Source organism: Nycticebus coucang, chromosome 5 (assembly GCF_027406575.1).
Source record: "Nycticebus coucang isolate mNycCou1 chromosome 5, mNycCou1.pri, whole genome shotgun sequence".
Taxonomy (NCBI): Eukaryota; Metazoa; Chordata; class Mammalia; order Primates; family Lorisidae; genus Nycticebus; species Nycticebus coucang.
The window spans coordinates 121,899,519-121,916,429 of record NC_069784.1 but is presented as its reverse complement, the minus strand read 5'-3'; the positions used below and the strand labels follow the sequence as shown (position 1 = coordinate 121,916,429).

General features: G+C 38.6%; 1 protein-coding gene across 2 annotated transcripts in view; it reads left to right on the top strand.

Annotated features, from left to right (window-relative positions):
* Nucleotides 1–4,691: 4,691 nt before the first annotated feature.
* Nucleotides 4,692–16,911, top strand: part of EPM2A (EPM2A glucan phosphatase, laforin) — a 97,098-nt gene continuing 84,878 nt past the window's right edge. Inside the window, exon 1 of one of the 2 annotated variants that reach the window (XM_053592645.1) lies at nt 4,692–5,918. In XM_053592645.1, coding sequence (XP_053448620.1) covers nt 5,618–5,918 — 301 coding nt within the window. In that variant the 5' untranslated portion in view covers nt 4,692–5,617. The remainder of the gene's footprint in view (nt 5,919–16,911) is intronic. The other variant, XM_053592648.1, reaches the window with a different exon arrangement.

The following is a 16,911-nucleotide window of genomic DNA, read 5'->3' as shown; positions in this document are numbered from 1 at the left end:
GTTTTTATTATTAGACTTGGTTAACAGAAAGTTAATAAAAAGTTAGAATCAAAATTCTAGGTTGATTGCATGTCACACATGCTGTGATACTATCCATCAGAGCCACTTTAAATTATTTTATTCTTTATAATATTATTTGTGCCTTGGTTTATTTTACTATTTGCTATTGATTAAGGTCAATCTCCAAAGTTATCTATGAAATCTTTTAGATGTTTATCTCTTAAAGATACAAGTGATTAGGATGGTGCCTGTGGCTCATTGAGTAGGGCGCTGGCCCCATATACTGAGGTTGGTGGGTTCGAACTCGGCCCTGGCCAAACTACAACAAAAAAAAAAAATAGCTGGGCATTGTGGCGGGCACCTGCAATCCCAGCTACCTGGGAGGCTGAGGCAAGAGAATTGCCTAACCCAAGAGCTGGAGGTTGCTGTGAGCTATGACGGTCTGGCACTCTACTGAGGAAGACAAAGTGAGACTGTCTCTAAAAAGAAAAAGAAAAAGATACAAGTGCTTAATGTCTGTAGAACAGATAAATCCAAAGATTATAGTTTAGTTTAATGCCTGGTAGGAAGTTAATCTGTTTTATATCTAACCTAATAGTCTCTGTCTAGCATTCTTTCAGTGCCTACATCTATTGTGTCTTAAATTCTCTTTGAATCACTTGCCATCCTGCTGGTTCCCTTGGCTGATTTATGTAAGAGTCACTTTGGAAAATTATACTTTGACAACATCCTTCATGCGCGCTTGGCCTAGTATATACCTTTGAATAACTGAATAAGTAGCTAGTTCCACTAAGTAAACATGGGTTCACTAATTCTCATTTACACTCTTTCTGCATTTCCAATGAATCCTTGAATTTCTAGTAAAAACTAGAGATTGGGGGGGAATCCAGATATCTCTCATATTGAAGGTTAGTAGGGTTCTTGTTTCCAGTAACTATGAACACTTATCTTCCCCTTTGAGCTCTCTTCTTCCAGCTGATAGTAAAGTAAAAGAATGTTTTCAAACTCACCTTCTGCCTGCACCCCATGTTTCATGTTTAAAATACTTTTAACATAATACGCATATGATGAAAAGGAAAAATAAATGAAGGGTGGATTACAGAGAGTTCAAGTTCTTAAAAAGTGCTTGCCAGGTTTGCTCTAGCCACACGCATAGTCACCATTCTCTATTTCCTGTAAATGAGCCAGCTCTGCTTTCAGATAGTCTCTCCCATTTCTCAAACTCTTCCCTCAGGAGTTTCAAATCATCTCTTTTAGCCACGATTCTTTTATTAAGAGGGGTTGGGTGATCAAGCTCTCTACCATCTTTGAGAAAGGTATTAACTAGCCTGCCATTCATGGTACCAGACATAAAAGGATCTTTTTACATTTGTAGGAAGCTCTAAATTGGTGTCTCTAATCTTGAGGTCCAGCTACTTGGCTTGGCCCTCTACTTTCCCCAAGGAAAGTCATTTGAGGTCATTGGCCAACAGCCTAGGCTTGCTATCTGTTGAGTAAAGGTTCTGCCCTGGGAAGTCAGGGGAGGAAGCATAGGTTTTACAATGATGAGGATGGGACAGGATGTGTGTGCGAAAAGGCAGGTGAATATCTTTTTAAAGTTTATATGCTTCATTATAATCTCATTAATTTAAAAAATTAATTTTTTTTGTAGCACAAATTGTGGAGAAGAAGGCATGGCAAAACAGGCTGGTGCCAATGCAGCATTTCTCTATGGTGAGATGAATGGGAAGTGGAATTATTGGAATCTATTGTAGATAGGAAATTTTTGTATGTATCAAAATGGGACATGAATAGTTGAGAGATGTGGGATTTTTGGACAAAGACTTTGTATAGTTTATAATCCTTCTATTGTCCCAGATTCCCAAGGGGGTTTCAACCTTTAGCTTAACCTAAAATTTTTCCAACCCAGAAAAAAACTAGCTCTAACATATAGAAGGTTTTAAGCTGTGCTTTCTCTGGATTTTTTTTTTTTTTTAAACAACAAAATTGGAAATAGTATATGCACACATATAACTTTTAAATATGTTCTGTTGAATAATAAACTAATACTTATAATACTTCCTGAACTATTTGGATGAAATATGGTGTACATCAGTGAGCATGTATATTTATACACACATAACATTATAAGGAAAGATTTATGATAACTTACTGACTAGTGAAAGATTGCTTCAGAAAATATACATCACCAGAGATCCAAGTAATAGCTTTTCCTGAGAGAGCTTCAAAAGGATTTACATTTGAATTGGATCCTCAAAGTTTAAGCTTGAATTTATCACCCATTCTTTCAAGAAATTTTGTAGTTATATATAAGATAGCACTATAGAAATGAAATTCAATGACAAAAAATTGCTTTGTTCTTTTAAAAGTTATCTTCAGAATTGTCTATCTACTGAGCTGATTCTTGCTGTAAATTCAGCTTGTCCTCATAGCATCAAGAATCTGACTTCAAATGGATATCATAAATAATCCTTTTTAGTAAATACCATGCTGCTTCTTTGCAATGTAAAAAGAAATCTTGCATGGAGAACCCAGTAAAGAAAAAAGATGTGGGACTAACACAGCTTAATAATTGGTAAAATTCTTCACCTTGGCTTCTTAAATTTGCATTGCCATTGCCAACAAATAAGTATATAAAGGCACCAAAATTACAATTTCCTGGGGCCTGAGGTCAGACTCTCTCTGAAGACCAAGATATTTATGTCTTTACAGACTTATTGATCAGTTTAGACTTTCACTTGTGATTCATCTGTTTCATAATTCCTAAGGATGAAGGATTAGTTACAGGAAATAATTATAGGAAGTTCATTTTTTATTAAGAGCTGATGAAGAATAACATCTAAATATACTGGGACTTAAAGCACATTCTGTAAAAGATTTTTCTTATTGGAATATATATATTTTTTCCCTTATTAATCTGCTTGATTGTGAGTTAATCAGCAAAATTTCCAGCACCCTTGGAAAGTTTGCTGATTAACTCACAATCAAGCAGATTAATAAAAGTTATCAAATTTATTTTAACGTGTATACGATAAGAACTCTCACAAAATGAAGATTCAACTCTCCAACAGGGTTCAGAAGCTTATATAACTTTTTGGCAAATGGGTTATGAGAGAGAAAGAAAAAAAATTCTGTTTAGGGGCAATAAAGGATTACTAACTAGGGAGGACGAATAGATAGGGAACAAAGATTAAGGTGTAAATAGTTCCCTTTGGAATAAAATGAATCTGAGTCTGTGCAGGTGTGATCACATTTCTGGTCTTATGGGGAACAGAGGAAAAGAACAATCGTTTTCCTGGGTGAGTCTGGATCTCAAATAGAGAAACTTTAACAATTTTGGCAGAGAGAATCCACAGTGATGCTGGGTTGATGGTCAGAGAGACCTTGAGCCTTCTCCAGTCAGGCTAGCATGTCAAAACGCCATACTGGGGGTGAAATTTTCTAATTTTCTGTATTATACATCTATGTATCTTCAGCTATAAGCTGAACGGATGCCTGTTAGCACCTGGCTGTACTGATTTCTTGCCCTAGTTTGTTTCCTGGACACTGATGGGCTTCAATTCCGCACATCTAAAAATAAGGATAACAATTGTACATACCTCAGAGAATTGATGAGAGAATGAAATAGATGACCTGAGTATGAAAACCACATGACTGCACATAAGGACTCAATGGTTATCATTAACCCTTACAATATCATAGTTAACATTACCCAAATGATGGACCATCAAGATTGAGTGTTTGAACCATGTCCTTCAATTCCTACTTTGGTAGTGTTCTCCTTTCCAGTTCCATTTTACTTTGTGCAGTATGTAGCCATCAGCTTTGTACCGTATTTAAATCCATGCCGTGAACTAAGCCATTACTATTTTGTTTAAGGGCTTTCAGAGGGTGCTTCTTCCAATAGTTAAAATTTATTCAACTTTTTGTGATGAGAGAGGAAAGAAACATTGAACAAATATATAGTTTTTTTTTTTTCTTCTGAAATTGTTTCACTTACAGAATGGTCAGAACTTAATTTGGACGAGCTGGTGGGAATAATGCCATTTGCAAAGTACACAATACAGGCTTCACCGCAGAGCTCAAGAAAGTCCTGACTGATAGCTTCCAGGTCCTGAAGAAATGAGACTGGAATTGGAATTTCACTGTAGACTGTCTTTTTTGCATGGCTGAATGACTCTTATTTTCCTAAAATTAGTCTAAGAATCTCTTGTAACATAGATTTTAATAAGTTAACTCATATGCTATTGTGATTTAATGTCTAGATTTGCTACTGCATCAGCCATGTTTGGCCAGTCTTGCTATCTTCCCATTTTTCTGCATGTTTATCCTTAACTTTAGCAAGCAACCAAAGTTTGAGTGGAACATCAATATTTAAGAGTGAAATGTATCAGTAGTTTACTAACTGTTCCATGGAAAGACTGAGTTCGCCTAGTTTACATTTTTGTACTTCTGCTTTACTTCCAGTATTCTGAATGTGTGAAATTTTCAATCCCCACCCCCCTTACTATTGATAAGCTTCCAAATACTGGAAAACATGTCTTTGTGTCTTTAATTTACATGAGAGATCTATCTTATCTTAAATGTTACTGGACATACAAATGTAAGACCGTGAGAATAATTTTGTTAATGAATGAAAAATTAACAAATATGTAAATAGCACATTTATTTTATGGCAGTGACAAATTTTAGTCCCCTTCACACCAAGATGTTAAGTATTTTTCTTTTGTCCAGATAGGTATAGTCCTGTTTCTTGACCCCAAAATGTTTTAAGCTTAAAATACATAGTGCTGACTTTTACTGAAAGCAAATTTTAAACAAAGGTTTTATTTTTATGCCACTTAAAATATTATAGAAGTCATACATTTACAATCACATAATTATTTTGACCTTGAAACGCACTTGAAAGTATTTACTCCAAACTCATTTTCTTATTATACACTTACTTAAAATATAATTTTTTTTTACCAAAAAAAAAAAAAAAGAAAACGATCGGTTCATGTCTTTTCAGATTTTAATAAGGAGTAAGCAAGAGAAAAGGATGAAAGGCTTTTTTTGCATTGGAGTCGGGGGTCAGTGATGCCTCTCCCACCAAAGAACTTTTAGAGCTGGCAGGGTTTTGAAAGATTATTTCGTACCCTCAATTTTACAGGGAAAGAACCTAAAACCAAAGAGAGTGAGTTGGTTAAAGACCCGGAGCGCTCCAGAGAATGGCCCAGGATCCTCGCCCAGCCTCACTATTTGGAAGTCGCTGTGTAGCAACGGTTCCTTTCCTTAGGATCTCATAATTTTCGAGTCTTGGAAAGATGGCAGGAGAGTCGGGGGGCTTGGGGTAGGTTTCCTTCCTCTCCTAACCCGTCTTTTCTTTTTTTCCTTCCGTCCGCAGCGTCCCCAGTGCCCACGAGTGGGCACCAGTGGGCGGCTCTGCCGCCACCTCCCGCGCCCCAGCTTGGCCAAGGCCCAGGCCGCCGGGCCGCGTGATGCCGCCTAAAACAGGCGCAGGGCCGCACGTGTTCCCGAGGGTTCAGGGCCACCCCCGCCACCGCCAATCTCCGCGGCCGCCTGGCGCTCTGTCCGCGGGGACAGCGGCTCCGGGAGACGCGCCGCCGCCGCCGCCATGCGGTTCCGGTTCGGGGTGGTGGTGCCGCCCGCCGTGGCCGGCGCCGGGCCAGAGCTGCTGGTCGTGGGGTCGCGGCCCGAGCTGGGGCACTGGGAGCCGCGCGGGGCGGTGCGCCTGAGGCCGGCGGGCACGGCGGCGGGCGCGGGGGCGCTGGCACTGCAGGAGCCGGGCCTGTGGCTCGGGGAGGTGGAGCTGGCGCCCGAGGAGGCGGTGCAGGACGGGGCGGAGCCGGGCCGCGTGGACACGTTCTGGTACAAGTTCCTGAAGCGGGAGCCGGGAGGAGAGCTCTCCTGGGAAGGTACGGGCCGGGCGGGGGCTCCGGCCGCACCTCTCACCCCGGCCCGGGCCTCGCGCGGCCCCGTCGGCCCCGCGGCGCGCTCCCGGGCACTCTGCCCACCCCTCCGCGTCCCGGGCTGACCCCGCGCTGCAGGCCGGGCCTCGCCGGCAGCCGCGCCTCTGGCTTCCTACTGTTCCCTAGATGGAGCAGCGCTCCCGGCGCGCCTTCCCGCCCCTTCCGTCGCTTGACCCTGCGACCGCGTTCCCACACAGCGGGTCCCGGCTTCTCCCCTACCCTGCCACCGTCTTGGGCCAGCTGCCTTCGTCTCCCGCGCCCCGTGTCCCCCCTGTCGGCCGCCGCCCCTCTGAAGACTTCACTGCTCAGCCCTCCCTGCCTTCATTGTTTTTGGTGCCCTGATTTTCTTGCCCTAGTTCACTGCGCAATGATCCAAACCAGTGAAGTTCTCCTTTTCCCTAGTTCTAGACGGCAGCGTGCTGGTTCTTGCACAGAATTCTTTTTGTGATTTCAAGTGAATTATTGAAAGACGTTAAGAGTGGTTCCCTTTTTGGATTTTTTTTTCATCCCAGATACATGACAATTGAATCATGACCTGATTTTTTAAAATATGAAAGCAACACATGGTGGATGTAAAAAGATAGTGACAAAGAAATGTGCCAAGCAAAGTGATCACAAACTGAAAGAAGTCACCTTCACACAACACCTTAAGTACACAGTTCGCACACGTATATGTGATATGTATGTATGTCTATTTTTCTTACAAAAAATTGTATAACATAATTTGAATCCTTTTCTCACTTTGCAATCTATTGTGGGTCGCTTTCAGTGTCACTACATAAAAGATGTATTTTATTTCTAGAAGGACGACAGAATATTCTGCCATCTACCGATGTACATTTAGGTTGTTTTTAGTTACAAAATTTTCTCTGTCCATTCGAAGTTTGTGTACAGAGTGAGCTTTGGGCATTTGGAAGTGTTTCTATAGGGTAGATTCAGAGAAGTGAATGGTTTAGGTCAAAATGTAGCCTTATGTTACATTTTAATAAGGACTTCCAAAATATACCTTAAAAAGGTGATACCAGTGTTGGCTCCTGCCAATAATGTGTGCTTTGAAACAGCCCTTTCTCTAAATGAATGTACAAGGTGGAAGATTGGAATGGTTGAGACTGAATAGTGGTCAAAAGCCAATGAAGTGACTGTCTCTTTAGAAGTTTATATGAAAAAATGGATTGTTTAGCCCATAATGATGTGGAAGCAAAGAATCAGCAAAGGTGAATATGCTAGAATATGTCTAAATATTATCCTTGTGCCTCTTTTTTACTATCTGGTAGCAGTAATTGTTGTTTTCTTTTATCATGCCAGAATTGAAAGCTACCCTCTTCACTCAGTGTATCCTTCCTTTACAGGGTGGAGCTATTATTGATAGTATTATAGAATTATTTTTCATAATAAATTAATATCTGATAATTTTAATAAAAATGTAAATACCACAAAGTCTTCTCTTTCCCCACTCCCCTTTTATTTTTCACTTTTCTGACAGTCGTCCCAAAGCTCTGAATAATTTGCTTGTATTGTTATTTCTTACTTTATTATTAACTTTTGTTTGCAGTTTTTCTAATAGTCATATAAATTATATATAATATTTTCATTAAAATTAGGCAATAGCTATTGACACTGCTGGATACACCCCAAATTAACCATCATTCCTGCTATGAAATATGAGGAATTCAACTAGAGTTTATTATCTCTCTTCCCTGCTGATTGTTACACTATTTGAAATTATATATAAAAAATTGTTGACTTTCTATTACATAGAAAGTTCATTATCATAATCCTATTATACACATATAGAAAGTTACTCCTGTATAAGAACAGAAGAAACAGCTTACTTACGTATTCCCCTGCCTCTTCTTATTGTGGTTCATCATTACTTCTACGTCATTAGGTTTCCTAATTGTTAACAGACTGAGTCTAAAAATTGTAAGTTAACAAAGGGCCTTGTGAAAAGTGGTGTCCCCAAGTACTTAAAAGCTGGAGTCTGGAGCCAGATTGCCTGGGTTCATCATTAGTATGGAACCTGGGGGAAAATCACTTAATCCCACAGTGGTGTCTTTAAAAAGATTAAACTTCCTCATAAATTAACTTCCTTCATTAGGATAGCATTTATATTAACAATTTAAAAGAGGACATTTCCCCAAGAAGTTGTGCTTTGTTTTATTGTATGATAGCATGTATTGAAAACCAAGATCTGGGCACTGACTGTGCTCTTGCTTCTGGGACTTTGTTGCTTATAGACTCCCTTAGCTATCAGAACAAAGAAGAATGTTAGTTAACTTGTGTATGGACAAGATACATTCTTTATATTATAAAGTTCTTTGGGTTTATTCGACCCCCCCCCCCAAACCTGTAGCAATTACTGATCTGTTTACTATCTCTGTAATTTGCCTCTATAATGTCACATAATTAGAATCATTCGGTTTTTTCACAGTGGTTCTTTTACTTAGCAATATTCATTCAAGATTTATACGCGTCTTTTTGTGGCTTGTTAGCTTATTTCTTTTCATTGCTGAATAGTATTCCATCTTATAGACATACCACAGTATGATTTTTTGCTTATCGAAGGACATCTTGATTGCTTTCAGGTTTTGGTACTTATGAATAAACATTGTTTATAGGTTTTTGTATGGGCATGAGTTTTTAAATCAGTTGGGTAAATACCTAGAAGTGGGTTTGCTATAAGACTGTATTCAGCTTTGCATAAAACTGCCAAACCATCTTTTTTTTTTTTTCTTAAGAGACAGAGTCTCACTTTGTCGCCCTCTATAGAGTACGGTGACGTCACAGCTCACAGCAAGCTCCAGCTCTTGGGCTTAGGCAATTCTCTTGCCTCAGCCTCCCAAGTAGCTGCGACTACAGGCGCCTGCCACAACACCTGGCATTTTTTTGTTGCAATTTGGCAGGGGCTGGGTTCAGACCTGCCACTCTTGGTATATGGTGCCGGGGCCGTACTCACTGAGCCACAGGTGCCGCCCTGCCAAACCATCTTTTAGAATGGCCATAGAATTTTTCATTTCCACCCGTAAAGAATGAGAATTTTTGTTGTTCCACATTCTCATTAGCTTTGGCACTATTGTTTTAGATTTTAGCCATTTTAGTAGGTGCATAATGGTATCTTCTTGTTTTAATTTGTAATTCCTTAATGACATATCAAGTTGAACATCTTTTCATATATTTATTTGCTATCTGTATATGCTCTGTGATTGAGTATCTGTTCAGATCTTTCTCCTACTTTTTTTTCTTAGATAGAGTCTCAAGCTGTTGCCCTGGGTAGAGTGCTGTGATGCTGTGGCATCACAGCTCACAGCAACCTCAAATCCCTGGGCTTAAGTGATTCTCTTGCCTCAGCCTCCCAAGGAGCTGGGACTACAGGCACCCACCACAGCGCCCAGCTATTTTGTTGTTGTTGTAATTGTCACTGTTGCTTTAGCTGGCTTGGGCCGGTTTTGAACACACCAGCCTTGGTGTATGTGGGCAGCACCCTAACCATTGAGCCATGGGTGCCACCCTTTCTCCCACTTTTTAATTAGATTGTGTCACCCTAAGCACTGAGCCATGGGTGCCACCCTTTCTCCCACTTTTTAATTAGATTGTGTCACCCTAAGCACTGAGCCATGGGTGCCACCCTTTCTCCCACTTTTTAATTAGATTGTGTGTTTTTTTTTTTTTTTTTTTTACTGATTTTTAAGAGTTCTTAGTATATTTTTGACAGAAGTTCTTTGAAGGGTATGTGATTTGCAAACCTTCTCTCAACCTGTGACTTCTCTTTTCATTATCTTAGCAATGTCTTCGATTAAGTAAAACTTTTAATTTTAATAAAGTCCAGGTTAACAATTTTTTTCTTTCATGAGTTGCATTTTTGGTATTGAATCAAAACAACTCATCTCCATTTTCACTAATCTAAACTTTCTCCTGTGTTATCTTCTAGAAGTTTTATAGTTTTGTATTTTACACGCCGGTTAATAAACCATCTTGTGTTCATTATTGTGTGTTATGTAAGGTCTGTGGCTAAGTTCTTTTTCTTTTCTTTTTTTTCGTATGAACATCCAATTGTTCTGGAACCATTTGTTGAGAAGACTGCCCTTTAATTTTTGAGTTTTCTTTATCAAAAATCAGTTGACTGCACATGCCTGGCTCTATTTGCTCTCTGTTCAGTTCTATATATCTATTCTTTGACCAATATCATGTTGTGCTGATTACTGTGGATTTATACCAATCTTAAAATTGTATAGTGTGAATCCTCCAACTTTGTTCTTCTTTTTCAATATTGTGTTGGCTCTTTTTGACCCTTTTTTCTTTTCAAATACTTTTAAAGATCAGTTTGTTGACATCTATGGAACACTTTGCTGTGATTGTTTTGTTGAATCTATAGATCAGGTTCAGAGGAAGTGACAACAATGTCGAGTCTTTCAATCTTTGAACATGAAATATTTCTCCATCACTGTTAGATTTATACATAAGGGTTTTTGGTGCTGTTTGTTTATTTATGTATTTATTTATTCATATATAATACTTCATATATTTATGGAGCATGTGTGGGTATTTGTTACATGCATAGAATGTGTAATTATCAAGTTAGGGTATTTGGGGGTATCCATCTCCTTAAGTATTTCTTTTTTTTTGAGACAGAGTCTCACTGTGTCGCCCTGGGTAGAGTGCAAGGGAATCACAGCTCACAGCAGCTTCAAACTCTTGGACTTAAGTGATTCTCTTGCCTCAGCCTCCCAAGTAGCTGGGATTACAGATGCCTACCACAACACCTGGCTATTTTTTGGTTGTAGTTGTCATTGTTGTTTGACAGGCCTGGGCTGTATTCGAACTCACCAGCTCTAGTGTATGTGGCCTGTGCCCTAGCCGCTGAGTTACAGGCATCAAGCCCAAGTATTTGTCATTTATATGTATTGGGAATATCTCAAGTTCTCCTTTCTAGGAACTTTGAAGCATATAATACATTGTTGCTAACTATAGTCACCGTACTCAAACATTAGAACTTGTATCTTCTATCTAACTACATATATGTGTGTATATATATATATTTTTTTTTTTTTGCAGTTTTTGGCAGGGGCTGGGTTTTGAACTCGCCTCCTCCCGTAAATGGGCTGGTGCCCTACTCCTTTGAGCCACAGGCACCGCCCTCTAACTATATTTTTGTACCCATTAATCAACCTTTCTTCATCTCCCTTCTCACACCCACACCCTTCTTAGCCTCTAGTATCTGTCATTCTGTCTACCTCCATGAGATCAATTTTTTTAGCTCCCACATATGAGTGAGAACATGCAAAATTTGTCTTTCTGTGTCTGCCTTATTTCGCTTAAAACATAATGACCTCAAATTCTATCCATATTGCTGCAAATGACGGGACTTCATGTTTTTTAATGGCTGAATAGTATTCCATTGTGTATATATACAACATTTTCTTAATCTGTTCACCTGTTGATGGTCACTTAGGTTGATTCTATATCTTTGCTATTATTAGTAATGCTGAAATAAACATGTGAGTACAAGTATCCCTTTGAGATAAGTAATTTATTTTTCTTTGGATAAATACCTAATACTGGGTTTTTTGGATCACATAGTAGTTACATTCTTAGATTTTGTTTCTGTACTGTCTTCCATAGTAGCTATACTAATTTACATTCCCATTAACAATAAAGAGTTCTCTTTAATGCTTATCCTTATTAGCATCTGTTATGTTTTTGTTTTTTTAACTAATAGCCATCCTAAGGTATCTCCTCTTGGCTGTGATTTGCATTTCTCCTATGGTTAGTGATGCTGATTATTTTTGCAGATGCCTATTGGCTGTATGTATGTCTTCCTTTGAGAAATGTGCATTCATGTCCTTTTCCCACATATAATGAGATTTTTTTTCTTTTTTTTTTAGTTGAGTTGATTGACTTCCTTGTGTATTTTGGAAATTAGTCTCTTTTTGGATGAATAGTTTGCAAATACTTTCTCTGAATCAACAGGTTGTCTTTTCACTTTGATTTTTCTTTCTTTTGCTGAAGCTTTAATAGTCCCATTTTGGTTTTATAATTTTGGTCTGATGTTTGAATCTTTAATCCGTGTTGAGTTGGTTTTTCTATATGGTGACAGATGGGAGTTCAATTTCATTCTTCTGCACAATGGATGTTTGATTTTCCCAGCACCATTATTTCAGAGAAGTTGGCCCTTAATGTGTGTTCTTGGCACCTTTGTCAAAAATCAGTTGTATATGTGTATAATCAAACTGTGTCTTTCTTGTGAAATTAGATCTTTGCTTTGGTAGTATCTTCTTTCATGCTGAAGATTCTTAACTCTTTAATTATAATCTGCCATTAAATTTTATCTTTATTTAACAACACTTTGGATCAGGCTTTCCATTCTTAGATTTTAACAGCCTAAATTCAGCATTCAAATTATCACTCTTTTTTACTCTCTTCTTTTATACCTTCTTCACAGACTGTAATTTATCTTTATTTGATATTACCTTTCATACCACACCAGTGTGTATGTTAGAATAGAATTGGCATGTGAATTTTTTAATCTTTAAGTAATCTGTTATAATTCAAGAAGATTAAACCAATCAACATGCAACTTTATGTCTTTAAGATAACGAGTTAGTTTGCTTGGACGGCTTTGATAAAGTACCACTGAGTGGGTGGTTTAATGAACAGAAGCTTATTGTCTCACAGTTCTGGGGGCTAAAAGTTGAGATGAAGGTGTTGGCAGGTTGGTTCCTTCTGAGAGTGGATGAGGGAAGGATCTGGCCCAGGCCTGTTTTTTTTTGTTTATAGAGGAGCATATTTTCCCTGTATCTTCAAACTGCCTTCCCACTGTGTCTCTTTTTTAAAAATTTTACACCTTTAATCCTTGAAGAGGGTGGAATCTGCTGTGTGTCTCTGTGTTCAGATCTCTTCTTATAAGGGCACTTATCACATTGGATTTGGGCCCATCCTGCTGACTTCATTTTGATTGGTTAACTCCATAAAAGGCCTATTTTCAAATAAGGTTACATTCTGAGAAACTGTAATTTAGAACTTCAACATGAATGTTGGTTGACACAGTTAAACCCATAACAGATAGTAAGACTTATTCAGTATTACATGTATCAAATTCTAGGTGTCATGATTTAGCACATTTCATACCGTATCACCTCTGCTAATCAGGGCTTAGAAATTTGGTGAGTGAATTTTAATATGCCATATACAAATTCTGAGCTCTGGGACCTTCTCATAGATGAGAAGTTCTTGGTGGCTGTCTCAGATGTAGGATATCTTTGGTGTTACCAGTGAGAAAGACATTGAGACAGAAAATGCAAAAGAAATGGAGAGGTGAGTTGACACTCTATTTACTCCAACTGAACGTTCATTTAAATTTATTGCTTCAGTCAAAATGACCCCAGGTTTTGAGAAGAATGTGAAGAAGTATTTTCAAATTAAAATGAAAAGTACTTTCCCCCCCTACTCAGGAGTCAGACCATAGTCTCCCATATATGCAAAATAAATTGTGCCAGCCTAAAATAACCCAGGAGTAGAATTTACTGAAGTTTCTCATTCTGTCTTCCCCAATACCAGATCTTCCATCATTTGCCAGTGTTCACAGAAGGCGAAATAACAAGGCGTGGTTCTCTTAGTTCACTTGTTCTTGTCTCCTCGAAGCAGAATGGAGGTTCTAAATTTTAGAGCAAATTAAAGAAAGTACTGTTGCATACTTATGAAGGGAAAAACATTTTGGATCTTTTTTTATTATTATTTTCCCAAAGGTGGTATACCAACTGCAGTTTTATGAAATGTTCCTTGGTTACTCTCCCAGAAACAAAATAATAATTTGGGTAAAGTGTTAGCTTGAACCAGATATGGAAATAAAATTATCTAATGGGGATTTTTTTCTTTGAGAAAAGATAATGTTCATGTGTTTGGAATGTGAGAGTGAATGGAAAAAGATTTATGAATTGTGTTGGCAGAAAACCAGTAAACAGCTGACTAAGAGAGAAATCTGATGAGATTTCAACTTCCTCGAAAAGGGAGCGAGGCTGGTGGATCAGGGCTGGTTAGCTAGTGTGAGAGATGGTTCTGTCTTGGTATCAGGATTAATACCAGGACTTCTGTTCTCTAAGCACATTAAAATGTTTTATTATTCCAATACCATCAGCAATTTGAATTTCATTGTCTGGAATATTTCCTGCTGTGATGCTGAGGTCCTGGGCCAGGCCTACCTCGCTCAGGTCTGCAGTGCAGCCAGTATATGCAGGAATGGGAAGCTTAGCATTTTAATTCCATGACTTCCATTTTTTTTTTTTTTCATGACTTCCATATTTTTAAATGGTAAATCAGAATGCCACATTAACAGAGAGTTTTATCCTCACTTTTAGCTAATTAAAACCTTGGAGAATTAGAATAATGATTACTTTGAAAGTATTTTCTTTTCCCTTGGAATTATACCCCTTCTATGATTGTTTGTTTTTTATTTTCCCATCTAAAACTTTTCTTCTTAAGAGACAGTCTGGCAGCTTTTGTTTCTGATCAGCCATCTTGCCTGAAATATCTTTTTAAGCTTAGTCATAAAAGGCTCCATATTGTTTCTCTATGCAAAAAGAAATTTTAGGGTGGTGCCTGTGGCTCCGTGAGTAGGGGGCCAGCCCCATATACCGAGGGTGGCGGGTTCGAACTTGGCCTTGGCCAAACTGCAACAAAAAAATAGCCGGGCGTTGTGGCAGGCACCTGTAGTCCCAGCTACTTGAGAGGCTGAGGCAAGAGAATCGCCTAAGCCCAGGAGTTGGAGGTTGCTGTGAGCTGTGTGGCGCCAGGGCACTCTACCAAGGGTGACAAAGTGAGACTCTGTCTCTAGAGAAAAAAAAAAGGAAGAAATTTTATCATAATTTGATCCGTTATTGCTAAAAGCTTCAATTATATTTGTAGATTTTATGAACTCTTTGTGCCTTTGGAAAAATTTAACATCTAAATTCATGTCTTTTGCCATAAAATAACAACATATTGCCATTAATTGAAGTCAGTAAAAGTCCGACTGTTCAGTGAGCATGGCAATCATTGTCTAGCACGAATCAGACGTGGACTAATCCATGGACTCCGTTGAAAATGATTCTGGGGGGTTACACTGTTTGTTCTATTAGCTGAGATTGAGAACTATTTTAAATATGACCCATTGGATGTTGAGGTAAAAATAATTCTGAATGTTGTCAAAAAGACATTGGTTATAAGTGTTGCCTTAATACTTACTAGTTCAGAATAATTATGAAGAAGAATTGAGTTAATATGTATGAATATTCTTTGTAAATTGAAGTAAGAATATTTTATATAAAAATTCGACTGAAGATTTTGTCATTGGTTTATTAGTTTTTGGCTATCTTTCATATTTTCTCTGCAGTGAAAGACTGTTTCATAAAAGAAATATTTACAGACAGCACCTATGGCTCAAAGGAGTAGGGTGCTGGCCCCATATGCTGGAGGTGGCAGGTTCAAACCCATCCCTGGCCAAAAACCACAAAAGGAAAAAAAAAAAGGAAATATTTACTTAAAAAGTATTTTACCTCAGAGCTGTGCACGTGTGTGTATATGCTATATATATGTATACATATATTTTATTTTTTAAATTTATTTTATTTTTATTTTTATGTTTTTTGCACAGACTTTAGTCTTCACTTAGTCTGGTTAGAAATGCAACCAGTCTGGGGCAGCGCCTGTGGCTCAGTGGGTAGGGCGCCGGTCCCATATGCTGGAGGTGGTAGGTTCAAACCCAGCCCCGGCCAAAAAAAAAAAAGAAATGTGAATCTGAAATTTTCACTTAATTTTTTTTTTTCTTTTTTGGGACAGAGCCTCAAGCTGTTGCCCTGGGTAGAGTGCAGTGGCGTCACACAGCTCACAGCAACCTCCAACTTCTGGCCTTAAGCGATTCTCTTGCCTCGGCCTCCCAACTAGCTGGGACAACAGGCGCCCGCCACAATGCCCAGCTATTTTTTGGTTGTAGTTGTCATTGTTGTTCAGCGGGCCTGGGCTGGATTCGAAGCTCCAGCTCTGGTGTATGTGGCTGGTGCCTTAGCCACTTGAGCTACAGGTGCCGAGCCTAAGATTTTCATTTAATAATGTGGTCTTTGACTCTGGTTGAATAGGTTCTATTATTTCTCAGAGATATTCACTTAGAATTCATTAGTGAATCAATCTCGGTAGAGGTGAAGAATGTAGAGAGACATTAACCCAGATCAAACATTAAACAACACCCATTTCGTTTGTTTTCAAATCTTGACTATCAGGAATAAAGCTGCAGTGAATCTGGGAGAGCAGCTATTTCTTTGAGGTACCAATTTCATTTTCTTTGGATATATAGCTAAAATACAGGATTGCTGGATCATATGGAATTTCTATTTTAAATTTTTTGAGGGATCTTCATATTGTTTTCCATAATGATTTTACTAATTTACATTTCCCACACGCAGTATAAAAGTGTTCTATTTTCTCCACATCCTTGATAACACGGATCTTTTTTTTTAAAAATAATACCTACTCTAAAAGGTGTGAAGTGATATCTCATTGCGGGTTGGTTTGCATTTCTCCGATGATAAGTTATGCTTCATACCTTGAATATTTGTATATCTTCTTTTCACAAATGTCTATTCAGATTCTCTGCCTCACCTTTTTTTGCTGAGACGGGACCTTGCTCTATAGCCCAGGTTTAGAGTGCAGTAGTGTCGTCATTGTTCACTGAAACCTCAAACTCCTGTGCTCCGGAGATTCTCCTGCCTCAGCCTCCCAATTAGCTGGACTACAGGTGCACACCAAGCCTGGCTAATAGTTCTGTTTTTTGTAGAGAGAGTGTCTCATCCTTGTTCAGGCTGATCTCGAACTCTTGACCTCAAGCAATCCTCCTCCTGCCTCTCAAAGTGTTAGAATTATAGGTGTGAGCCACCACACCCAGCCTCCTCATTTTTTTTTCTTTTTATAGTTT